At 38.9% G+C, this 26,201-nt stretch overlaps 1 protein-coding gene across 1 annotated transcript in view; it reads left to right on the forward strand.

Annotated features, from left to right (window-relative positions):
* Positions 1–26,149, forward strand: part of ZYG11A (zyg-11 family member A, cell cycle regulator) — a 59,365-nt gene extending 33,216 nt beyond the window's left edge. Inside the window, exons 9-14 of the mRNA XM_064279948.1 lie at positions 4,086–4,247; positions 4,327–4,371; positions 8,072–8,266; positions 14,512–14,573; positions 14,968–15,065; positions 24,154–26,149. Of these exons, the coding sequence (XP_064136018.1) occupies positions 4,086–4,247; positions 4,327–4,371; positions 8,072–8,266; positions 14,512–14,573; positions 14,968–15,065; positions 24,154–24,332 (741 nt within the window). The 3' untranslated portion in view covers positions 24,333–26,149. The remainder of the gene's footprint in view (positions 1–4,085; positions 4,248–4,326; positions 4,372–8,071; positions 8,267–14,511; positions 14,574–14,967; positions 15,066–24,153) is intronic.
* Positions 26,150–26,201: the final 52 nt, after the last annotated feature.

Raw genomic sequence — 26,201 nt, forward strand, 5'->3', positions numbered from 1 at the left:
TGACATTGCTCACTAAAAAGTGTACATCATTATTTTACTTTGCACTTTGCTTATTTTGAGATGAGGTTTTGAGCTGTCCCCCCCTTTTTTTTTTAATTTTAGAGTTCTTTATATTTCTTGTGAATTGTCTGTCTGTGACCTTTATACATTTTTCTTTTGAGATGGCTTTTCTCTAATTTATACTATTTCTTTAGATATTTAGGAAATAAGCCTTTGACTGTCATATGAGATGCATGTATTTTATCCTAGTTTGCTATTTATCCTGTTTTCCTTTATTTATGGCATGTTTTGCTGTACACTAATTTTTTTACTTTTATGTGGTTAAATTTATATATTTATCTGTTTAACTATTTAAATGCCTCTGGCATACTTTAAAAGTATTTCCTTACTCTTTGGAGTTTTTTTTTTTTTTTTTTCTTTTATTTCCCATGTTTTTTATCTAGTACTTCTATACCTTCTCTCTCTTTTTTAAAAACATATAAATGTTTGATTCATTTGGGATATTTTGAAATGTAGTGATCTATTTTAATTTTTCTTTCCCATGTCTACCCAGTTGCTTCTACACCCTTTCCTGAATAATTTATCTTTTCTCCACCTTTATCATATACTAAATTCTCCTATATATGTGCATCTGTTTCTGGATTCTAATCTGTTCAATTAATTTGTATGTCTATGTACATATAGTGACACACTATTTACTAGTTTCTGTATTTATAAACACTTTCATATTTAAGAGCTGTCCCAGGTTTCTTTAGGCTATCCTTGTCTGTTTGCTTTTTCTACAGAATACCAGAATTGACTTGTCAAGTTCTTAAGAATCTGGTTTTCTTTGGGATTATGTTAAATATATCAATTGACTTACAAAAATTGATAACCCTATGATAATGATTCTTCCTATATGAAAAAGAGGGTATATTATTCTATTAATTTCATGTTACCCAGAAGTACGAGTTTTCTTTATGTTGATCTTGTATATTTCTTAAATTTATTTCAAGGCTTTAACTTTACACAGCTGTTTTAATTGGAATCTTGCAAATATTTGGTATCCAGTCAGTAGGTTTAAGTAAAACCAAACTCGTTGCTGTTGAGTCGATTTCAGCTTGTAGTGACCTTGTAGGACAGAGTAGAACTGCCTCATAGGGTGTCCAAAGAGTGGCTGGTGGATTTGAACTGCCAATCTTTTGGTTAGCAACTAAGCTCTTCACCACTGTGCTACCAGGGCTCCAGCCAGTAGTAGATTTAGGGGATAAAACTCAAAAGTGATTTTGGACATGTTAATTTCTGAGATGGTTGAGATGTCAGATAGGCAGTTTGATAGTCAGGGCTAGAGAAATAATTTGAGTCATCAGTTTTGACAATGAATGTGATCACAGAAAGTGTGTGGAATATATGTAGAGAAGAGAAAAAGGCTAACATTTTAGGAGGAATATACATAGGAATGTTGGAAGAGTAGGAGGAGTCAATAGAGAATTGAGAAGGAACATCTGAAATGAGTTAGAAAGAAAGCCAGGAGAGAGTGGTGTCACACAACCCAAGAGGAATGTGCTAGATGGTACTGAGTGGTTGAGTGAAATGAGGACAGAGAGTTAACCATTGGGTTTGGCAAGGTGGAAGTCATTGGTTATCTTGGTTATGTTGGTTATGTTATTTTAGTGGAGAGTGGGGCAAAACACGATTAGAGTAAGATGATGAGCAGATGGGAGGTGAGAAAATTGAGACTTTTTGATATGTTTTAATGAGAAGCAGAGAAATAAGTACTAAATAGGGTTTGTTTGCTTTAAAGATGTGTTACATTAAGGTGTATTTATGCCTGCGAGAATAATTCTTAAAAGAGGGCATGGGCAAGACAAAACCAAAAAAGCCAAACCTGTTGCCTTTGAGTCAGTTCCTACTTATAGTAACCCTAAAGAACAGAGTAGAACTGCCCCATAGATTTTCCAAGGAGTGCCTGGTGGATTTGAACTGTTAGCCCTTTGGTTAGCAGCTGTAGCACTTAACCACTACGCCATCAGGGTTTGTTTCCATAGGGAAGACAGAGAGTAATAATTTTGGTGCCATATCATTGTGTGTCTGTGAAGATTGGATCTAGAGCAAAGTTAAAGAGGTTGGCTTTCTGCTGGAGCAGGAGGGGAGGCAAAGGACACTGGTACAGGTGCAACTAGGTTGCTAGGTGTTTTTTTAGGAAGAGCTATAGTTCTCAGTGAAAAATGAAGCGATCAAATGAAAGGAGTAGGAAGATGGTGATTGAAGTTTGAGGAGAGGGAATCTTGGAAGCAAATTTATCAAGTAATATAGTAGGATTGCCAGGTACAGTTCCATGCCCATTTAAAATTTATGGACAGATAATGATACTGATCAGTTGAGCACAGCCTTTTTCAACATTCAGATGTTTTGGGGGAGACACGGAGTAGACTGATAATTGGCATTAAGGTAGAAGTTTTGCAGGATGGTGTGATGAAGGAACATTGATGTTACTGGGAATGATAACATGACTGTACAGAGATAGTAAGACAGTTATCCACGTACCGAAAGCAACAGAGAAGTCCATCTGTTGGAGATTGTGTAGTCCTTGGGGAGGCGGTTTTAGGTAGTGATGCCAAGCGCCCAGGCTTTAGATTAAGACAGATCAGGCTTAGCCACCTACTAGCTATATGACCTTGGATAATTTATCTCCTCTTTTTGCCACAGATTCTCCATCTGAAAAATGAGCATCATAGTTGTTGTAGTAATATCTTGCAGTTATTTTTGAGTATCATTAGATAAAGTATATAAAGCATCTAGCCATGGGCCTGGCCAGAGTAGTTACTTTCTGGGTCAGCCTCACTTCCCCTGCCCCCTCCCTTGCCTTGTTCCCAGTCACCTAGGGCTGCCCAGGTCGGTGCTACCAGCCCCATCTACCACTCTTCATATTTTGTCTTTCACTGCTCTATTTTTGTGATTAACTTTCTTGACACATTCTCTCCTGATGGGGTTAAATATTTGAGGTGGTCTTACTCCTTGTGAAAACAGACACATCTTGATTTCTTCAGTACTGTCATTGGGCATCTATTTTATGTATGTTTCCATTAGTTGAGTAAGTGAAATGGTTATCTGTTTCTTCTCACATAAGAGTTAATATACTTCAAAGAAAATGAAGCATAAATACTAGCTTAACTTGTGTCCAGAAATATTCTGATCTAAAATGAAACGTAGCAATCTGTGTTGAAGTGAGTCATTGGTTTCCTCAAGCCGTGAGGTGTAGCTATAATATTGGCATTACACTCCAGCCACACTGGTCTGCTCAGTGGCCTAGCATGTTGCTGTTGGGTCAATTCTGACTCATAGTGACCCTGACAGAGTAGAACTGCCCCACAGGGTTTCCAAGGCTGTGATCTTTATGGAAAACTGTCACATCTTTCTCCCACAGACCAGCTGGTGGGTTCGAACTGCGTACCTTTCAGTTAGCACCCAAGCACTTAACCACTGTGCCATCAGGGCTACTTCAGTGGCCTAGAACAGCAAATTTTCTCTGCCTCAGAACTTTGCCAGACACTCTAACTTCTGCCTACCATGCGCTTCCAAGGCCCCATTCCTTGCTTGGCTGGCTTATCCTCTTTTTCTTCTAGGCTTAGGTTTTTTATTACCTTTGTAGAGAGGCTTCTCTCTCCCACCCTTTCTAATGTAAATTCTTAGCCTTTTACATGTTTCCCTTAGAACGCTTATCAAGCTTGCAATTCTTTAATATAGTTGAGAAAAACAGCTCTTTGTCTCTCCTACCTGACTTGTAGGAGGTGCTGACTAAACATTCTGAATAAATAATGGAATAGCTGCTATGTACTTGATTTGAGTGTTTCTTACCAAGCACTAAGAACTGGACTGAGCGCTTATTAAACATTTATTTATTTTCATTTAATTTTCACCAAAACTTTAAGAGGTAGGTATAATTTATTTTACAAGAGAAAATGGATCACATAGCTATTAAGTGGTGGAACTTGGGTTTGGAACCTAGCTTTGATTCTAAAGCTCTTCTTAACTATTGCTTTCTGTACACTGGAACAGATTGTCAGTTATTAGAGCATTTAACTCCCTGTCTTTTTGGTTTTCAGGAACTTCTAGCAATAGTAAAACAGAAGACGACCGAGAATTTAGATGATGTCACCCTCTTGTTTACTCTGAAAGCACTTTGGAATCTAACAGATGAGTCTCCAGCTGTCTGCAAGCACTTTATTGAAAATGAAGGATTAACCATCTTCATCCAAGTCTTGGAGGTGAGAAAATAAGATTGAGTTTATATGTAAAGTTTGTTTCTTCATGATAAAGTAACTAACCTGTGTATTCTTTTGACAGACTTTTTCGGAGTCAGCAATACAGAGCAAAGTTCTTGGCCTTTTGGTAAGGTGAATTGTTTTGAGTTCATTCTGATTACTTAAAAATGAAGAAAACGAATATGTGTATAGTACCTACTACATGGAAACCGTGGTGGTGGTGCAGTGGTTAAGTGCTACAGCTGCTAACCAAAGGATCGGCGGTTTGAATCTGCCAGGCGCTTCTTGGAAACTCTATGGGGCAGTTCTACTCTGTCCTATAGGGTCACTATGAGTCGGAATCGACTCGACGGCACTGCGTTTGGTTTTTTTTTAGTTTCTTTGTTTACCTACTATGTGCTAGGCACTGTTGTAAGCAATTGGTAAACATGCATTATCTCATTTACTCTTTGTATTATCCCTATAAAGTAAATAGCATTGTATATCATCTATTGCTGTGAACAAACTACGACTTATGACTTAAAACAACATCTTTTTCATTATGATTCTGTGGGTCATCAGCTTGGGCTGGGCTCAGTTTTACAGTTCTTCTGCTGGCCTCACCTGAGGCTACTCATTTAGCTTCAGTCATCTGGTGGCTCTACTGGGGCTGGATGGTCTAAGATGGTCTGACTCTCATGTCTGGCAGCTGGTGCTGGCTGGCTGTGGGCTGTGCCTTATATCTAGTGCTAGCCTGGGCTTCTTAACATGGCAATCTCATGGCAATAGTAGAGCGGAAGACCCACTATACAAGTGCTTCTTAAACCTCTTATGCCTCATACTGGTGAGGAGTGAGCTGCTTGGCTCAAGTAGACACATGAGACTAAATGGGCAGCTCCTGTCTGGACGGGGTATGATAAGGCAGAGGGAAGGGCACAGAAGCTGGCTGAATGGACACGGGAATACAGGGTAGAGAGTGTGCTGTCTCATTCATTAGCGGGAGAGTAACTAGCAGTATATAGCAAGGTGTATACAAATTTTTGTATGAGAGACTGACTTGATTTGTAAACTTTAAAGCACAATAAAAATTTTTTAAAGATTAAAAAAAACAAACCTCTTATGCCACATTTGCTCATAATCCATTGGCGAAAGCAACTTGCATAGTTAAACCCAGATTAAAGAATTTGGAGAAAGACTTAACCCCTTGATGAGAGGAACAACAAAGTCCCATTGCTAAGGGATGTATACACAGGGATAAGAGAAAGTGTGGCATGTTTTGTACACTACCCGACACTGTTATCCACATTTTTATAAATGCAGAATCTGAGGAGGAGGTATGTCGTTTACCCTAAGTCACCTAGGTAGGTAGTAGGGCAGAATCAGAATTCAAACCTAGGCAGTCTGGCTCTGGAATCCCTGATATTAACCACTTTACTATATTTCTTTATTAAGATATTCAGGTTTGTAGAAATTTCTTTGTTTAGACTTCTCTACTGCCTCTCTATCAGGATATTCCATAATTGAGAAATTTCATTTCCCAAAGATAGTGATGCATTTTTATTACAAAAAGAACTAAAGACATACTGAACCCCCGCCATTTGCAGTGCCAGGTGCTGTGGGAGACACAGATGCATGAAATGTACCAAGCTGGTAGACCTTACAACTTTAGGAAGGTGGCGTTAGGCATGTGTATGAACAGCTCTCTAAGAGTGACTATGCAAGTGCTAGGAAAGAGGCACAAAGTCCAGAGGGAGCCTTTCATTCTAGATCATGAACTCCTTGAAAGCAGGGACTGTTTCTTACCCATTTTGTATCCCTAGCACATATAGGACTTGGAACACTAGGTGTGAAAGGCTTCACAGAGAGGAGTGAATGTTTAATATTGGGAATCTGGAAAGGTACAGAAAAGTCAAAGGAAGGGACAAACGAGGTAAAGGGACAAAAGTCATTTTTAGCTAGGGATGATGAGAAAATGTGTTCATTTGAGGGACACTGTAATACAGAATAGCTGGGATTTGGGGGAAAGATAGGAAGGAAATAAGCTATGGAAAATTAGGCCAGAAAGGTGGATTGAGGCCTCAGATAAATCCTATACAATGCTAAGTACCCTAGTACTAGCTGACCTAAGACACCCTTCACTTTTTGTCTTTTTGAGAAAGTCTCAGAATGTTGAGGGTTTATGAGGTTATTCCTTGTCCCTCAGTCTACCTGGCACTTTTTGAATGAAGACCCACATTCTCCTCAGTTTGTTCCTAGACTCTTGGAAAGAAATAGCTAATATAAAAGTAGTCCCTGTTGAGCTTACAGGAGAAACCTTGGAACGTCCAGTTATGCTAAGGATGCTCTCATCTTATCTCCCCGTGTTTGGGGCTACCCTCTGACAGATTTAATGCTGAAATCATGTTATTGATGAGGTGTATTGCTGGTGTTAGGAAAAACTGGGGTGGGGGTGGATCTCAAAACAGTGCATTTTCAGCTTCAATCTTCAGTACCCTGTGTCCTTTTCAATGTACTATCTAGGGTGTACTTTCTGAAAGCTGCTTCAGAAGGAGCACTGAGTTTGCATTTTAACAGCTGTGGGGAAATTAAGTTTCCCCTAATTCCTGTGTTTACTTCGACTGTCTGTTTAATCTCACTAAACGTTTGTTTCTTCATCTTTGTCATGGATAGACCCTAATGAGACCCCATCCCCGCCCCCCAATGATTTCAACCTCGTGGTCATGCCTTTGGTTAATCCTGTCCCTTTGAGTATGGATAGAACCTTTGCCTTGCTTCTAATCAATAGAATATGGCAGAGGTAATGGGATGTCACTCCTGATTATATTATGATATATGATATATATATGAATATACGAATATATATATATAAAAAAAGAAGCAAGCTGCCAGTGAAGTAAGTGGTTGGAGAAGCCCACTTGGCAAGGAGCTGTGGAGAGTCTGTAGGAACAGAGGGTGGCCTCCAGCAAAAAACCAAAGCCCTGAGTCCTGGATCCACACGATAATGAACCCTCCCAACAGTCTGAGTAAGCTTGGAAGCACAATCTCCCCGAGTCAAACCTATAGAGGATAATGCAGCCCGTGAGACCTCAGAGTAGAGGACCTAGCTAAGCCATCCCTGGATTCCTGACCCACAGAAACTGTGAGATAATAAGTGTGTGTTGTTTTAAGCCACTGAATTTGTGGTAGTTTATTACACAGCATAGAAAACTAGTACAATCTGTAAAATAAAATATTATCTGTTTTTATTCTTTCATTCTTGTTAGAATTTCAAGATAATGTAACATATGTAGTAGGCCCCAGTAATGTTAAATATTTGAGTCAGGTATGGATCTGTGTTGTAATTCTACCAGTCATTAGCAGTGTGAATCTGGCAAGCTAGCCCGCTGAGTGTCAAGTTTCTTTGTAGGGTTATTTTAAGGATTAGTGAGATCCAAAAAAAAAAAAAGAGAGAAACCTGTTGCCGTCAAGTGGGTTCCAACTCAGGACGACTGTATAGGATAGAGTAGAACTGCTCCGTAGGGTTTCCAAGGAGCAGCTGGTGGATTCGAACTGCCAACCTTTTGGTTAGCGGCCGAGCTCTTAACCACTGTACCGGCAGGGCTCCTAAGTGAGATAAGGTATGTGAAAAGCCATTTTTGTCTAGTCACAGTTCCTGCAACTTAGTGCTTACTCAGTGGTTTGTTGCTAATGATGATGCTGATCAAGAGGTGGGATTGTAGCTATTAGGCTGAATTGGGAGGGAGGAGGAAGGGAGTAAGCTTTCTGAATGTATCTGAGCAGAGCAGTAGAAAAGGGAGAAGAGACAGTTCCTAATTCTTTCCTCCTCTCCTGCTCCATCCAACCTGTAGAACAACGTCGCTGAAGTCAGAGAACTCTCTTCAGACCTGGTAACCGAAGATGTGGTGAAGCACATCAGCAGTTTGCTCCATAGCAAAGAAATGGAGATCAGCTATTTGGCCGCAGGCATTATAGCGCATCTGGCGTCTGACAGACAGCCCTGGCTATCCCGCGAGCTTCAGAGGAGTGCTCTTCTCCAGGATCTGGTACGGAAACTATTCCTCTCTGAAAAATCCAGAGCAATCTCTGCTTGCAGAAAATTAGTTTTTCCGGATCATAAGAGTTTTAGTAATATGTATCCATTGTAGATAATGGGAAAAATACAGAAGAGTATAAAGAAAAAAAATTTAACTCACTCATAACCCTACAATCCAAAGCTAACCTCTATTAATATTTTGTTACATTTTCTTTGATCTTTTTGTCTTATAAAAGTTACACACACAGACAGTTTTGTATGACTTATTCCGACCCTCATTCCCACTTAAAGGAGCCCTGGAGGTGCCGTGGTTAAAGCATTCAGCTGCTAACCGAAAGGTCGGAGGCTTGAAACCACTGGCGGGAGAAAGATGTGGCAGTCTGCGCATTTTATAACCTTGGAAATCCTGTTACTGCTGGGGGTTAGGTGCCCACGAATCATTTTCAACTCACAGCGACCCTGTGTACAACAGAACAAAACATTGCCCGGCCCTTCACCATTCTCACAATTGTTGCCATGCTTGAGCTCATTGTTGCAGCCACTGTATAAGTCCATCTCATTGAGAGTCTTTCTCTTTTTTGCTGACCCTCTACTTTACCAAGCATGATGTCCTCTCTAGGGACTGGTCCCTCCTGATAACATGTCCAAAGTCTGTGGGAGGAAATCTTCCCATCCTTGCTTCTGAGGAGCGTTCTGGCTGTACTTCTTCCGAGACAGAGTTGTTCACTCTTTTGGCTGTCCATCTTATTTTCAGTATTCTTTGCCAATACCATAATTCAAATGGAGACCCTATAAGGTTGCTATGCATCAAAGTTGACTTGACAGCGGGGGGGTTGGTTTTTGTTTTTTCCTATTTACATCTTTATTTAAATCTATTTCTTTTGGTATCTCCTAAATAACATTTTATATTGCTTCTTCTTGACTTTGCATTCTTGTTGTTATTAGGTGCCGTCAAGTAGGTTCCAACGCATAGCGACACTACGCACAACACAACGAAACACTGCCCGGTCCTGCACCATCCTTAGAATCGTTGTTATGCTTGAGCTCATTGTTGCAGCCACTGTGTCAATCCACCTCGTTGAGGGTCTTCCTCTTTTCCGCTGACCCTGTACTATGTCAAGCATGATGTCCTTCTCTGGGGACTGATCCCTTCTGACAACATGTCCAAAGTATGTAAGACACAGTCTCGCCATCCTTGCTTCTAAGGAGCATTCTGATTCTACTTCTTCTAAGACAGATTTGTTTGTTCTTTTGGCAGTCCACGGTATATTCAATATTCTTCGCCAACACCACAATTCAAAGGCGTCAACTCTTCTTCGGTCTTCCTTATTCATTGTCCAGCTTTCACATGCATATGATGCGATTGAAAATACCATGGCTTGAGTTAGGCACACCTTAGTCTTCAGGGTGATATCTTTGCTCTTCAACACTTTGAAGAGGTCCCTTGCAGCAGATCTACCCAATGCAATGCGTCTTTTGATTTCTTGCTGCTGCTTCCATGGCTGTTGATTGTGGATCCAAGTAAAATGAAATCCTTGACAACTTCAGTCTTTTCTCCGTTTATCATGATATTGCTCATTGGTCCAGTTGTGAGCATTTTTGTTTTCTTTATGTTGAGGTGTAATCCATACTGGAGGCTGTGGTCTTTGATCTTCATTAGTAAGTGCTTCAAATCCTCTTCACTTTCAGCAGACAGGGTTGTGTCATCTGTGTTACGCAGGTTGTTAATGAGTCTTCCTCCAATCCTGATGCCCCGTTGTTCTTCATATAGTCCAGCTTCTCGTATTATTTGTTCAGCATACAGATTAAATAGGTATGGTGAAAGAATACAACCCTGCTGCACACTTTTCCCGACTTTAAACCAATCAGTATTCCCTTGTTCTTTCCGAACAACTGCCTCTTGATCTATGTACAGGTTCCTCATGAGTGCAGTTAAGTGTTCTGGAATTCCCGTTCTTCGCAGTGTTATCCGTAGTTTGTTATGATCCACACAGTCAAATGCCTTTGCATAATCAATAAAACACAGGCAAACATCCTTCTGGTATTCTCTGCTTTCAGCCAGGATCCATCTGACATCAGCAATGATATCCCTGGTTCCACGTCCTCTTCTGAAACCGGCCTGAATTTCTGGCAGTTCCCTGTCGATATACTGCTGCAGCTGGTTTTGAATGATCTTCAGCAGAATTTTGCTTGTGTGTGATATTAATGATATTGTTCTGTAATTTCCACATTTCGTTTGGATCACCTTTCTTGGGAATAGGCGTAAATATGGATCTCTTCCAATCAGTTGGCCAGGAAGCTGTCTTCCATATTTCTTGGCATAGACAAATGAGCACCTCCAGTGCTGCATCTGTTTGTTGAAACATCTCAATTGATATTCCATCAATTCCTGGAGCCTTGTTTTTCACCAATCCCTTCAGAGCAGCTTGGACTTCTTCCTTCAATACCATCGGTTCCTGATCATATGCCACCTCTTGAAATGGTTGAATATCAACTAATTCTTTTTGGTATAATGACTCTGTGTATTCCTTCCATCTTCTTTTGATGCTTCCTGCGTCGTTTAATATTTTCCCCATGGAATCCTTCACTATTGCAGCTCGAGGCTTGAATTTTTTCTTCAGTTTTTTCAGCTTGAGAAACTGCAAGCATGTTCTTCCCTTTTGGTTTTCCATCTCCAGCTCTTTGCACATGTCATTATGATACTTGATTTTGTCTTCTTGAGAGGCCCTTTGAAATCTTCTGTTCTATTCTTTTACTTCATCCATTCTTCCTTTTGCTTTAGCTACTCAGCACTCAAGAGCCAGTTTCAGAGTCTCCTCTGACATCCATCTTGGTCTTTTTTTCCTTTCCTGTCTTTTCCGTGACCTCTTGCTTTCTTCATGGATGATATCCTTGATGTCATTCCACAACTCGTCTGGTCTTCAGTCACTAGTGTTCAATGCGTCAAATCTATTCTTGAGATGGTCTCCAAATTCAGGTGGGATATACTCAAGGTCATATTTTGGCTCTTGTGGACTTGCTCTGATTTTCTTCAGTTTCAGCTTGAACTTGCATATGAGCAATTGATGGTCTGTTGCACAGTCAGCCCCTGGCCTTGTTCTGACTGATGATAGTGAGCTTTTCCATCGTCTCTTTCCACAGATGTAGTCAGTTTGATTTCTGTGTGTTCCATCTGGTAAGGTCCATGTGTATAGTCGCCGTTTATGTTGGTGAAAGAAGGTATTTGCAATGAAGAAGTCGTCGGTCTTGCAAAATCCTGTCATTCGATCTCCAGGATTGTTTCTGTCACCAAGGCCATATTTTCCAACTACTGATCCTTCTTTGTTTCCAACTTTCACATTCCAATTGCCAATAATTATCAATGCATCTTGATTGCATGTTTGATCAATTTCAGACTGCAGCAGCTGATAAAAATCTTCTATTTCTTCATCTTTGGCCCTAGTGTTTGGTGCGTAAATTTGAATAATAGTCATATTAACTGGTCTTCCTTGTAGCCGAATGGATACTATCCTATCACTGACAGCGTTGTACTTCAGGATAGATCTTGAAACATTCTTTTTGACGATGAATGCAACACTACTCCTCTTCGAGTTGTCATTCCCAGCATAGTAGACTATATGATTGTCCGATTCAAAATGGCCAATACCAGCCCACTTCAGTTCACTGATGCCTAGGATATCGATGTTTATGCATTCCATTTCATTTTTGACAGTTTCCAATTTTCCTAGATTCATACTTCGTACATTCCAGGTTCCGATTATTAAAGGATGTTTGCAGCTGTTTCTTCTCATTTTGAGTCGTGCCACATCAGCAAATGAACATCCTGAAAGCTTTACTCCAGCCACATCATTAAGGTCAACTCTACTTTGAGGAGGCAGCTCTTCCCCAGTTATCTTTTGAGTGCCTTCCAACCTGGGGGGCTCATCTTCCAGCACTATATTAGACAATGTTCTGCTGCTATTCATAAGGTTTTCACTGGCTAATGCTTTTCGGAAGTAGACTGCCAGGTCCTTCTTCCTAGTCTGTCTTAAGTCTGGAAGCTCAGCTGAAACCTGTCCTCTATGGGTGACCCTGTTGGTATCTGAATACCGGTGGCATAGCTTCCAGCATTACAGCATCACACAGGCCCCCAGAGTATGACAAACTGACAGACACGTGCCTGTCAGATTGCACTCTTAGGCATTATCAGTTCAGTTTCCCACTCTGGGAAAGGAAGGCTCTTTTTCTCATGTCACTGTGCATGCCCCAGGCATAAATCTCCACTATAATGCTGTTATCCTAGGATATTCTTATACTAAAATCCTGGGGATTTCCTGTGCCATTCCTGTGCCTCTCTTTTATGTTTGAGTTTTTGTTTCCTGGACGGCATGCCTTCCTGTTTATTGGTTTACTCCCTTCAGTAGCTTCCTAAGGAGAGATTCATGAAAGAAATTTTGAGACCTCACCTGTTAGAAGAACTTTATTTTACCCTCACATTTAATGGCAAGCTATAGAATTTTAGGTTTGAAATATTTTCCTTCAGAATTTTCAAGTCACTGTTCTCTACTTTTCATCATCACTGTTGAGAAGTTCTTTGCCATTTTTCTTTGGAAGGTTTAAGATCTTTATTCTCAGTGTTTGGAAATCCCAGTGACATGCCTTGAGTGGCTTTATTTTCATTTATTATGTTGGGTTTTTATTACTCTGGAAACTAATTTCCAGCAGTCCTGGAATTTTTGTTTGTTTCACCTTTTTTTCCCCTGTTCTCTCTTTCTGGCACACATCTTTTCTCACTTATTTCCCTGTGTCTTTTGATCTTTTTTTTCAACTATTAGATTTTGCATTTATGCTATTATGTTTTTAATTTCCAGGAACTCCTTTTTTGTTCTCTGAATGCGTTTTACGCAACATCCTATTCTTGTTTCATGGTTACTGTACCTATTTTCTCTTTTTAAGGATATTAATGAAATATGTGTATATTTTAAGTTTTCCTCTTTTTTCAAGCTCTCTGTTTTCTCCGAGTTGCTCTTTTTTTCCTGTTTGTTTTCGTTTTGTTTCTTTATTTTAGAGATTTTCTTTAATTGTCTGGTGATCCTTACATGTCAATTTATATATAAGCTCTGTGTAGATGTGTGGAGCTTGTCACCCAAGGGCTTCAATATACAGTAATCTGGGTTCGGTGTCCCTCAGTGTCACTGCCTTTAGATCTTTGGTCCTGAACTGGTTGGAATTTCCCCGGAGAAGAATCTTCCATTCTCCTGCTTGAAAACTATAAATTTGGCTACCAACAGTGTGAAAGCCTACTAGGGGAAGAGGGCTGGCAGTGGGGTTTGGGGAGTGGGTGGAGTCGCAACATTTAATATTGAGATCTTCACTTAATCCCACTGCTTTCAGTATGGTGCTCCCACTCTCAATTGTTCATGGCATTACCCAGTCGAGAAACTCTTGTTACAGATGAGAGAGGAGATCTGAGAGTTTTTTTTTCCTAAATAATTTTTATTGTGTTTTAAGTAAAAGTTTACAAATCAAGTCAGTCTCTCACATATAAACTTATATACTCCTTACTGTATACTCCCATTTACTCTCCCCCTAATGAGTCAGACTGCTCCCTCCTTCCAGTCTCTCCTTTCGTGACTGTTTTGCCACTTTCTAACCTTCTCTACCTTCCGATCTCCCCTCTAGACAGGAGATGCCAACATAGTCTCAACTGTTCACCTGATATAAGTACCTCACTCCTCATCACCATCCTGAGAGTCTTTTTTAGAGACATAGTTTTAACCAATCCTATTTTCAAGGCCCTCATTTAATTGCACTTCCAGAAGTACTTGGTGTGCCAAATTCCTAAATCTTCTGGGTATTCTTTTCAAATTGGGATTATTTTTTAGCTTCCCCAGTGTTGGATATGCTAAATTAGTTAACATTTCTCCATATGATTTGTTGTGTATTTGCCTCCTCTTTTTAAAATCATTTTTACCAGCCTGTTAATGAGCTTTAGGAAAGGAATGGAGGTAAAAGCATGCTCACTCTGCCATCTTTATAAACAGAAGCCCCCTTTTTGTTGCATTTTTTCTGCATAGTTTTGTTCATAGTCAAGATACGTAGTCATTACCTAACTGATATTTTGGCAAACAAGTATACCTCAATTTGTTTAATCGTTCCCCTATTTTAAAAAATGATCTTGTTTCAAATTTATGTGATTATAAATAATGTGAAACAGCCTATTATAACACTTTTGAATTGATGGAATATTGGAATCCTGGTTTCTCTTTTGAATAGCATGCAACCGTCCAGAATTGGCCAAGTTCAAGTTGTAAGATGACAGCATTGGTGACCTACAGGTAATTTCATGCTGATGTAGTACTTTTCTCAAAACTTGTTTTTGTTTTACTCACTATGTAGAAGCCATGGTACAGTGATAAAGTGTTAAGAGTCAAATAGCCTTGTGTTCAAATGTTACTTTCCTGTGATATTGGGAAAATCACTTTTAGAAAATGTCCAAGACTCAGCTTTCCTCGTCTGTAAAATAGGGTTGACAGTATGCAAGATTGAGGGTGAAATGAGATGTTGAATGTATGATGTGTGTAACTTGGGATGCATTTTCTAAAATGAGAGCTCTCATTTCATGCTCAGTAATACACTGAAGAAATGACTCTTGTGAGGAAAAAGTTGAAAATTATTATTATATCCCTGAACATTAACCCAAGTTCTGAATGAACCTTTGTACCCTTTTAGATCTTTCAAGGCGTTTTTCCCACTCCTTGGCAACTTCTCTCAGCCAGAGGTTCAGCTCTGGGCACTATGGGCTGTGTACCATGTCTGCAGTAAAAACCGTATGTATTCAGCATAATAGATTTCCAGCTGTTTTTTTTTTTTTTTTTCTTATATAATGATTAAGCCTGAGTATAGAACCATGTGGCTTTAAATTCAGAATGGAATTTTGAGAAGTTATTCTTCTGTGTTCTCTGAATTTAACTCTTTAAAAAAAAAAAAAAAAAACCTGAAGTTTTTAGAATTAGTAATATGTCAGCAGTATAGAAAGTGAAAGTTTGCTCCTACTCCTATTCCCCGCAGGCAAGCACTATTAATAATTTGATGACTGTCATTCTAGGTACTTTTCTAGATACATATATATTTTATAGAGTATAAATAGTATGAAAATTTTTTAAATAAAAAAGGGCTCATTCTGTACATGCTTATTCTACAGCTTGCTCTTCTCACTCAACAATTTATCATGAATACTCTTCCTGTGTTAATACATAAATCTGCCTCTCAGTAATGGCCCTGGGATGCTGTAGGGCCAGGAGTCAGGGGTTGTTTCCCAGCTAAGCTACATGTTTTTATATGTTTTGCTGTTTCAAGTTATATTTTGAGAATTTTTGGCCTGTATTCTTGGCTCAGATTTTTGCAGAAGTTTTTGTTTTTACTATAAGACAAAAATAGGCTATGATCTTATGCTAGAAAGCCTGAGAGCATTTTTAAAAATAAAAATTCAATATTTTGGCTAGATAGAAAATAAGTGTATAAAAATAGTTCTGTAATACCAGCAGTAATTAGAAAATGTAATTAAGGGGAAAGATACCATTCACAGTATCAACAGAAGCATTAAATATAAAAATTGGCTTTAACAAGGAAATAACACCTATATGAAGAAAAGCCTGAAATAATTGAGGCCTATGTTCCTAGATGAAAAGATTTAGTAAGATATAAATGTCAGTTCTTGTCAATTTATGGGTAAAATACAGTACTAGTGAATGAGTATGCAATGAGGGATCAAAGTTTTTTTAGGTGCTTGCCCTAACACTTACTATAAGAAGGTACCGTGCAGATCAGTGGATCAGAATGGCCCAGAAACCAAAAACAAAACCAAACCTGTTGCGGTCGAGTCAATTCCGACTCATATTGACCCTATGGGACAGGGTAGAACTGCCCCCATAGGGTTTCCAAGGAAGGCCCGGTGGATTTGAACTGCCAATCTTTGGTTAACAGCCAGGCTCTTAACCACTACACCACCAGGGCTCCACCCCAGTATATTCAGTTACAACAGAAGCAGTAACTGTAATAACAACTAGCATTTAGTTGAGCACTTATTGATTGCCAGGCTGTGTTGTAAGCTTTTTATGAGTAACTCATTTAGTCATGACAACAGGTAGAGGGAGGTATTATTATCATCCACATGTTTGAGATGAGAAAATTGAAGCACAGAGAAGTTAAGTTACTTGGCCAAGGTTGAAACAGCTAGTAACTGGTACAGTCAGGGTTCTAACCTAGTGGTCTGACTCCAGAGTCTGCTTTATTAATTAGAGACTGCTCAGTATTTCTTCACTATGTGGATGTCATAATTTATATATCTAGCCATCTTTGAATGGACATTTTTTCCAGTCTTTTTTTATTACAAGCACTGTTTTAATGAGTAATAATGTATATAAATAGAAAGGTACATATATACAATAATGTGGTAAATAAGAGGATGGACTTTGGAACCAGCCTTTCTGTGCTCAATTCCCAGTTTTTGCTATTTACTAATGGTGCAAACTTAGCCAAGTTACTTAAACTCTCTGTGCTCAGTTTCTTCATCTGTAAAATGAGATAATAGTAGCTACGTTACAGGGTTGTTTTGAGAGATAAGTGACTTAGTACCTGTAAAGCATTTAGAACAGTGTTTGACTTACAGTACTGTATAAGCATTTGTTAAATACATTATTTTGCAAGTGTTGTACTAATTTGCAGAATACATTCTTAGAAGTAGAATTGCCAAGGCAAAAGGTTATGAACATTTGTAGTTTTGATGGCTATTGCTGAATTGTCCTCCAGGGAGTTGATTACCAGTTTATACTCCTATCAGCAGTGTATGAGAGCCTGCTAGTTTCTCTACATTCTTGCAAAAGCAATGTTAATTGAGCTGTTTGATCTTTGTCAATCTAAGGTTAAAGTGGTAGTGTTAACCATCTTTTCTTACACTTAAGAGCCACTTCTTATTCTGTGAATTGTCTGTTAATATCCTCTGTTCACTTTTTTCTATTGTTAAAGTCTTTTCTTACATGGCCATTGGGTTTTGATTCATGGTTACAGTAGACTATAATATAAATGTCTTATGTTTTTGTTTTAGTACTTTTTTTCTTTTAACTTTTATTGGGCTTCAAGTGAACGTTTACAAATCAAGTCAGACTGCCACATATAAGCTTATATACACCTTACTCCATACCCCCACTTGCTCTCCCTCTAATGAGTCAGCCCTTCCAGTCTCTCCTTTTGTGACAATTTTGCCAGCTTCCAACTCCCTCTATCCTCCCATCCCCCCTCCAGACAGGAGATGCCAACACAGTCTCAAGTGTCCACCTGATACAGATAGCTCACTCTTCATCAGCATCTCTCTCCTACCCACTGTCCAGTCCCTTCCATGTCTGATGAGTTGTCTTTGGGAATGGTTCCTGTCCTGGGCCAACAGAAGGTTTGGGGACCATTTTAGTACTTTTTATAGTTTCCTTTTTTTACATTAAAGTCTTCGATCCATTTGAAATTTTCTTATCATATGGTGTGTGAGGTTTGGGTCCAACTTAATTTTTCTAGATTGCTACTGAGTTGTCCCAATACCTTTTTTAATTGAGTAATTCATCTATCCTTTTCTGGTCTATTTCTGGACTGTATCTTCTGTCAGTATGCCAGTGCCACACTGTTTTATTTGTTAAGATCTTGTAGTATATTTTCAAATCTAGAAGGATTTATGCCCTATTTACTTCTTTTTCTCAGCTATTCTTTCTTACTTATTTTTCTATATCGATTATAGACTCATCTTTTCTATTTCCTCCCCCAAAGCACTCCTTTTGATACTTTTGCCAGCAACATGTTAAATTTATAAATCAACTTAAAGGGAATTCACACTTTTATGCTCTGTGTTTTTCCATCGAAGAACATTTGTTGGTTAATCAATATATTTTAGTTCCAACTTGTTTTCATATCCTCAGAGATAGTTTAGTTTTTATTTTATAAAGTTGGTGCACATTTCAGTTTACACAAATGTTTACCTTTGTTGTTGTTCACCATTGCCTATTTCACTCCACTCTTTTTTTCTGGATTCATCTTTCAAGGGTCTTTTAGTGGCAAAAATTCTTCAACTGAAAATGTTTGGGTATTCTCCTCACCCCCTTACTCTTATTAAATAGTAGCATAGCTGGGAGTGACATCATGCAAAATGGAGGAGGAGAAAACACTCTGGAGATTGTTCCTTCCACCAAAGCAGTCACTGAGCTGAAAAGCAGTTGGAATCAGTTGTTTTGGAATTCTGGAACCTGATCAGACACTTAAAACAGCCAGGGCAGTGCATGATGAAGGAAGAGGCTGCTGATCTTTTGTAAGAGAGTGGCAAGTGTGCACAACCACCACTACCCATAATTCTTCAGCTCCACCATGAGTGTGGTGACAGTGGCCCACATTACTGGAGTGGCTAGCTGGTGACAGAGAGGGCAGTGGGGACCTTGTCCTCCAGAAATTTGGAATTGTGCATTTTGGCTGTTTTGGCAGTTCCTAAGGGATCATACAGATGCTTACCTCCTTGGTTTTGACCCTTTAGGGCTGCAGCAGTTTCCCTTGGCAGTGTCTTTTGGAAGATTTAAAGGCCAGAACCATTTGAAGGGGGGTCATCAAGAGATCTTTGTTAGGTCACTGGATGACTACAGAGATAACAGAAATTCAATGACTACACAAAACAGGGAATACACACTATTTGAAACGTAGCTTGGAAATGTCACAAAAAGATGGTTGCAGCCTCAACAAGCAAAATTCAATAATCCCTGAGGAGTGGAAGATTCAGGTTTTCAGAGGTACCATATTATAATACTGAGAATGTCCAGTTCTCAAAAAATTACAAAGCATACAAAGAAACAGGAAAGTATGGTTCATTCACAGGAAAAAAAAAAAGAGAGAATTTCACAGAAATCATCCCTGAGGAAGCCCAGACATTAGAATTACTAGTCAAAGGAGTTAAATCAGCTCTATTAATTATGCTCAGTAAACCATGGACAAAGAACTAAATAAAGAAAATTAGGAAAGTGATTTGTGGACAAAATGAGAATATCAATAAATAGAAATTATAAAAAGGAACCAAAGAAAAATTCTGGAGCTGAGAAGTACAATAACTGAAATGAAAAATTCACTGTGAGCGGGAAGAAGAAAGGATCAGTGAACTCGAAGATAAGACAATTAAAATTATTCAGTTAAAGGAGCAGAAAGGAAAAAGAACAAAGGTAAATCAGCAAAACCTAAGAGACCTGTGGCACACCATCAGGTAGACCAACACACGCATCAGAGGAGTCCCAGAAAAAGCAAAAATGAATGCGGCATAAAAATATTTGAAGAAATCATTTCTGAAAATATTCCAAATCTGATGAAAATACACATCCAAGATGTTCAACAAACTCCAGGCAGGGTAAACTCAGAGGCCCACACTGAGACACAGTATAATCAGATTGTTAAAGATTAAGGTTATTTCTCATTAGAACCATGGAGGCCAGAAAGCAGTGGGATGACATATTTAAGTGCTAAAATAAAATATTGCCAGTGAAGATTTCTGTATCTGGAAAAACTTACCTGTATTGGTGTTCATTGGTTTGTAGATACATCACTCCAATTTCTTCTTCCATGGTTTTTTTCTGTGTGTATCTTTTAGTCTCTTTTGCTCTTTTTGTAAGGGCTTCAGTCATATTGGAAACCCTGATGGCGTAGTGGTTAAGTGCTACGGCTGCTAACTACCAAAATGGCGGCAGTTTGAATCCACCAGAACGCTCCTTGGAAACTGGGGCAGTTGTACTCTGTTTTATAGGGTCACTATGACTCTAAACCGACTGGATAGCAACAGAGTTTTTTTTTTTTTTTCCCCAGTCATATTGCTGCATCAGGATCCACTTTAGTATGACTTCATGTTAAGTAATTACATTTGAAATGACACTGTTTCCAAATAAGGTCACATTCACAGGCTCCAGGGGTTAGGACTTGAACATATCTTTTTGCAGGACACAAATCAACCTGTAATAACCACGACCCAGTGAGATTTATCCCTGGAATGCAACAGTGGTTCAACACATGGAAATCGATGTGAAGTATCACATTCATAATATGAAGGAAAAAAAAGATGGTCATCTGAATTGATATAGAAAAAGCATTTGACAAAACCCAACACCCTTACATGATAAAAACATTCAACCTAGAAATAGAATTTTCTCAACATGATAATGATCATATATGAAAATTTCAGAACTAATAAATTTAGTGATTAAAGACTGAAAGATTTTCCCATATGAACAGGAACAACACAAGGATGCATGTTTTCACTTCTATTCAGCACAGTACTGGAAGTTCTAGCCTGCACAATTAGACAAGAAGAAGAAAAGGCATCCAAATTGGAAGGGAAGAAATAAAATTATCTCTCTTGGCAGATGATATGACCTTGTATCTAAGAAACCCTAAAGAATGCACAAAACAGCTATTAGAGCTATTAAACAAGTTCAGCAAAGTTGCAGGATATAAAATCAACACACACACACGAAACAGTATATTAGGGGTAGTATTTCTGTACCCTACCCATGAACAATCTGAAAAGGAAATTAAGAAAATTCCATTTTCAGTATCGTGAAAAAAGAATGAAGTATTTAGTAATAAATTTAAACAGGCGAAAGACTTTGACATTGAAAAGTACAAAGCACTCTTAATGAAATTAAAGAAGACTTAAATGGAAAGACATCCTGTGTTCATGGATTGGAAGAATTAATATTGTTAAAATGACAATACTACCCAACACTATCTACCTATTGAATGAAATCCCTATCAAAATCCCAATGGCATTTATTGCAGAAATAGAAAAACATCCTAAAGTTTTTATGGAATTTCAGGGGACCCGAATAGCCCAAAACAGTCTTGAAAAAGAACAAAGGTGAACAACTCACACTTTTCTTATTTCAAAACTTACAAAGCTACAGTAATCAAAACAGTGTGGCTCTGGTGTAAGGACAGACACTTAGGTCAATGGAACAGAATAGAAAGTCCAGAAATAAAACTTAACATATATGGTCAATTGATTTTTCACAGTGGAGCCAAGACCATTCAGTGATGAAAGATCATTCTTTTCCACAGATGGTGCTGGGGAAACTGGACATCTACATTGCAAAAGAATGAAGTTGAACCCTTATCTTATACCATATTAGGAGAAAAAAACTCAAAATGCATCAAAGAACTACTAAATTTAGGAGCAAGAACTATGAAACTGTCAGGAAAAATCTTCACTACTTTGATTTGGCAATGTTTTCTTAAATATGACAGTAAAAATGTAGGCAACAAACGAAAAAATAGATAAACTGGACTTCATCAAAATAAAAAACTTATGCATCAAAGGACTTTATCAAGAAAGTGAAAAAAAAAAATAGCCTACAGAATGAAAGAAAATATTTAGAAATCATACATCTCGTGTTCAGCTTCCAGAATATGTGAAGAATTCCTACACCTCAACAACAAAAAAGCAAACAACCCAATTAAAAAATGGGCAAAGGACCTGAATAGACATTTCTCCAAACAAGATAGACAAATGGCCAATGAACACATGAAAAGATGCTTAACATCATTAACCATCAGGGAAATGCAAATCAAAACCATAGTAAGATACCACTTGACAGGACTAGGATGGCCATAATTTAAAAAAAAGGAAAACAAGTATTGAGGAAGATGTGGAGAAATGGTAATCCCTGTGCATTGCTGGTAGGAATGTAATATGGTGCTATTGTGGAAAATAGTTCTGGTGTTTTCTTAAAAGGTTAAACATAGAATTAATTCCACTCCTAGGTATATACCCAAAAGACTTGAAAGCAGAGACTCAGATATTTGTACACAAATGTTAATTGCAGCTTATTCATAATAGCCAAAAGATGGACACAATCCAAATGTCCATCAACAGATGAGTGGATAAACAAAAAATGGCATATTCATACAGTGGAATATTATCCAGCCATGAAAAGAATGTTTTGACGTGGATAAACCTTGAAAACATGCTAAGTGAAAGAAACCAGACAAAAAAGACAGATATTGTATTATTCCACTTGCGATATCTCACTAGCTGCCAGTCGCCTGACTCATGACGACTTTATGTATAACAGAGTGAAAAATTGCCTGGTCCTGCATCATCTTCATGATCATTGGTATGTTCGAGTCCATTGTTTTGGCTGTTGTGTTAGTCTTTCTCATCGAGAGTTTCTCTTTTGTTGGCCTTCTGCCTTACCAAGCATGATGACTTCTTCTAGCAATTGGTCTTTCCTGATGTTTTTGTGTCCAAGGTAAGCAAGTTGAAGTCTTGCATCCTTGCTTCTAAGGAACATTTTAGTTTTATTTCTTCTAAGACTGATTGTTTGTTTGTTTGTTTGTTTGGCAGTCCACGGTATATTAAAAATTCTGTACCAATATTGCAGTTCAGACATAGTCTGTCTTCCTTTTTCATTATCCAACTTTCACATGCATATGAGGGGATTGAAAAGATCATGGCTTGGGTCAAGTGCACCTTAGTCATCAAAGTGACATTTTTGCTTAGAAACTTTAAAGAGGTTTAGAATAGGCAAATTCATAGAGATAGAAAGCTGACTAGAGGCTATCAGGGGCTAAGGGAGTTATTGCTTAATGGGTGCAGAGTTCATGTTTTGGAATGATGAAAAAGTTCTGGGAAATGATAATGGGAATGGTTACACAACATTGTCAATGTACTTAATGTCACTGAATTGCACCCTTAAAAATGGTTGAAATGGCAAATTTTATTATGTGTATTTTACCACAGTAATAAAGAAAAATAATAGTATAGCTGGGCTGGGCATAGAATTCTAGATGTTAAAATAATTCTTTCAGCATTTGAGAGAAAAAATATTTTAGCACAGTCTTGTATTTGCCGAGTGCTCCAGAGGGTTCCCTGAGCTTGTTCAAATTTTCATATTAATTTCTCAGTTCAAGGATTCCCAGAGCATTCAGGTAATATATATTCAAATCCTATACTCACTTTGGTGTGTGGTTATGAGTTTTCAGGAAAGATTTCCTCCACTCCTATACATACATGCAGAGCCTAGGCCAAGACAGAAATGCTTTCTTGATGTATCCATTCTCCTTTCTGGCTCTTTGAGAGAACTATCTCCCAAGTGCTGATCACATTTCCAACTTGCCAAGCTGACATCTAGACTCCTAGATTCTGAGACTGGCAAATCCCTTTCTCTCCCAGGATGCTGCTGGTTAACTTACATGAATTTGTGTGCTTCCTCCTCCTTGTTCCTGGCTCCTGGAAAATTCCTTTACTTTGTACGCCCAACTATGCATATAAAGATATTTTCATTATATTTTATCAAGCAACTGGTATTTTCAGGTTATCTAGTCCAACATACTGCCTGAAGCTGAAATGTGTATTATTATTGCTGTAATTTAAAAGAAGTTTGCCCCCTTTTAGCTAATATTAAAGAATTTGAAGCACAGTAGTGTTGTCTGGAAGTAAACATGCTAAAATGATGATCTGTAAGTGCCCTACGGAGTCCCTGGGTGGCACAGACGGTTAACTGCTTGACTGCTAGCCCAAAAAGTTGGCAGTTCTAACTCACAGGTGCCTCGGAAGACAGGCCTGGTGATCTGCTTCCGAAGGGTCACAGCCTTGAAAACCCTGTGGAGCAGTTATATTCTGCATATTTGGGGTCGCCTCAGTAAGAATCAACTTGATGGCAACTAACAACAACAAGTTCACTAAGCAAGCCAAGCATTATTTGTTTTGACATAATTTTTCCTGAAATTGACTCGTTTTCTCTGTTAATTCCTGGGTCAAAGGATTTGAACCTTTGTACCCTTTCTTCAGAAAGGTAAATGGTATGATTGGGTATATTTAAAATGCCAGTTGTTCTTTGCTTGATTTTCTTTCAGCCAGCAAATACTGCAAACTGTTAGTTGAAGAAGAAGGATTACAACTTTTGTGTGATATACAGGAGCACAGAGGGGCAGACCCCCAAGCACTGCGGATTGCAACTGCCATTCTAGATGACTTCAGAATGCATTTCATGAATTATCAGAAACTCCTGCTCTGTGAAATGCCCTTCACCTAAGAGGCTACAGAAATGTTCTCTGTTCTTCCACGTTAGGTCTTCTGCCCTGTCAGCAATTGAATGGTGAGACTTGTTGTCATGAGTTTGTCAGTTGGCCGCCTCGTTGGCCTTCTATTATTGATTTTCTATAAGTTACAAAGAGGTTGGATTTGTATAATAAAGCCATATCACAAATCAAGCTGGAATCATCCTGGGGATACCCCTTCGGTAGCAATTTTGGAAAACTGAACTGTGGACTCTGGGAAGACATGTGAGATGGCACTGGAACAGCTGTGCCAGTTGCTTTTCTCCAGCCCTGCCTGATGTTTTGACTCTGGGGGTTTATCCACGACCAACTGGGTTTATCAGGGGAAGAGGATCTGTTTTCCCAATAGAGGAAAGGAAAAACCTACAGGGAGACCTTAGTGTTTGTTAAGTTTTGTGTTTAAAAAAATCTCCTGAATCGTTCCTGAGTATGTACGTGAAAAAGGCTCTGGGAAATAACGTGTGTATAAAGGTGTTGGATGGAAGACAGAACCTCTGTGGAGGGGCGGGAAATTTTTTTTTATATATACCAAAATACCTTCCACTTGAGGAATCTGTGCTGATTCTAAAGCCTGGGCTGCTCTGTGTTACCTTCCTTTCCAAGGTCCAAGTACAACCTTGCAGCACATTCATATTTAGCACCAAATGAACACTATTACTGGTATATGTCCACACCCAGGGGCTAGTGACTCCAGGCCAGGCTTACAGTTCAGAAAGGCCTAGGTAGGTAAAGCCCTCTAGGCTCAGCCATTGCTCAGAAGCAGTTCAGTAATGAGCACAAAGCCACAGCATAACATGCAGCCTGCCTTGGTACGAGAGAAGGAAGGATATTGAGACTAGTGTGCATATGTGTATATCAGCCCCCCTTTATTTCTAAGTGTGTCAACCTCTTGCTCACCTTTGCTCATCGTGTTACTGCTAACCTTTCTTTGTGCCAAATGACTATTCACCCTTCAAATTTGTACTTCAGTTTACTGCCCATTTCCTGATCTTTCCCTCACTCCATCAGAGTTAATTACTACCTTTTCAGTGTTCCTGAAGACTATTTAATGTAGCAAAGATTTGCCCACCATCTGACAGTTTACAAGTTTTCCACAGTGGTGACTTCATTTGCTCCTCACAAGAACACTGTAAGGTAAAAACAATAACTCATGTTTATTTTGAATATGAGGAGCCCTGGTGGCACAGTGGTTAAGAGCTTGGCTGCTAACCAGAAGGTCAGCAGTTCCAATTCAGGCAGCCACTCCTTAAAAATCCTATGGGGCAGTTCTACTCTGTCCTGTAGGGTGGCTATGAGTCAGAATCGACTCAACAGCAACAGGTTGGTTGGTTTAATTGAATATGAGCTTTGTTTTGTTTTTTTTTAATCCTCACAACAGTTTCATTTTGCGGATGACAAAGCTGAGGCACAGAGAGGTTAAATGACTCGTCCAAGGTCACACAGCAGCTGACAGAGCCGAACCCACCTATCTTGACTCAACCAGTGCTAGGTTTATTTATTATCTCCATTGTACAAAAGGAGAAACTGGAAGTTTCTTTTAACCTGTCACCATCTCTGGTGATTACTGAAAAGCAGAAGTCAGGGCACAGGAGCTAATGATACAAAGACACAGAGGGTTCTCTTTTGGTCCTTAGTATATCATTCTAGTAAGGAGAGACAGATAAGCATCAAAGCAAACCTGACTCCAGTGATACCTGGCCAAGGTGAGGAATAGTGAAGGTAACAATAGCTGGAATAGTCAGCACAGTTTAGTACTAGGTACCACGCCAAACATTTTATATCCTTTCTTGTTGTTTTGAGGAAACTGAAGCCCACAGAAGTGAAATGATAAGGGCAGTCCTGCT

The sequence above is a fragment of the Loxodonta africana genome, chromosome 3 (assembly GCF_030014295.1).
Source record: "Loxodonta africana isolate mLoxAfr1 chromosome 3, mLoxAfr1.hap2, whole genome shotgun sequence".
In the NCBI taxonomy this organism is placed as follows: domain Eukaryota; kingdom Metazoa; phylum Chordata; class Mammalia; order Proboscidea; family Elephantidae; genus Loxodonta; species Loxodonta africana.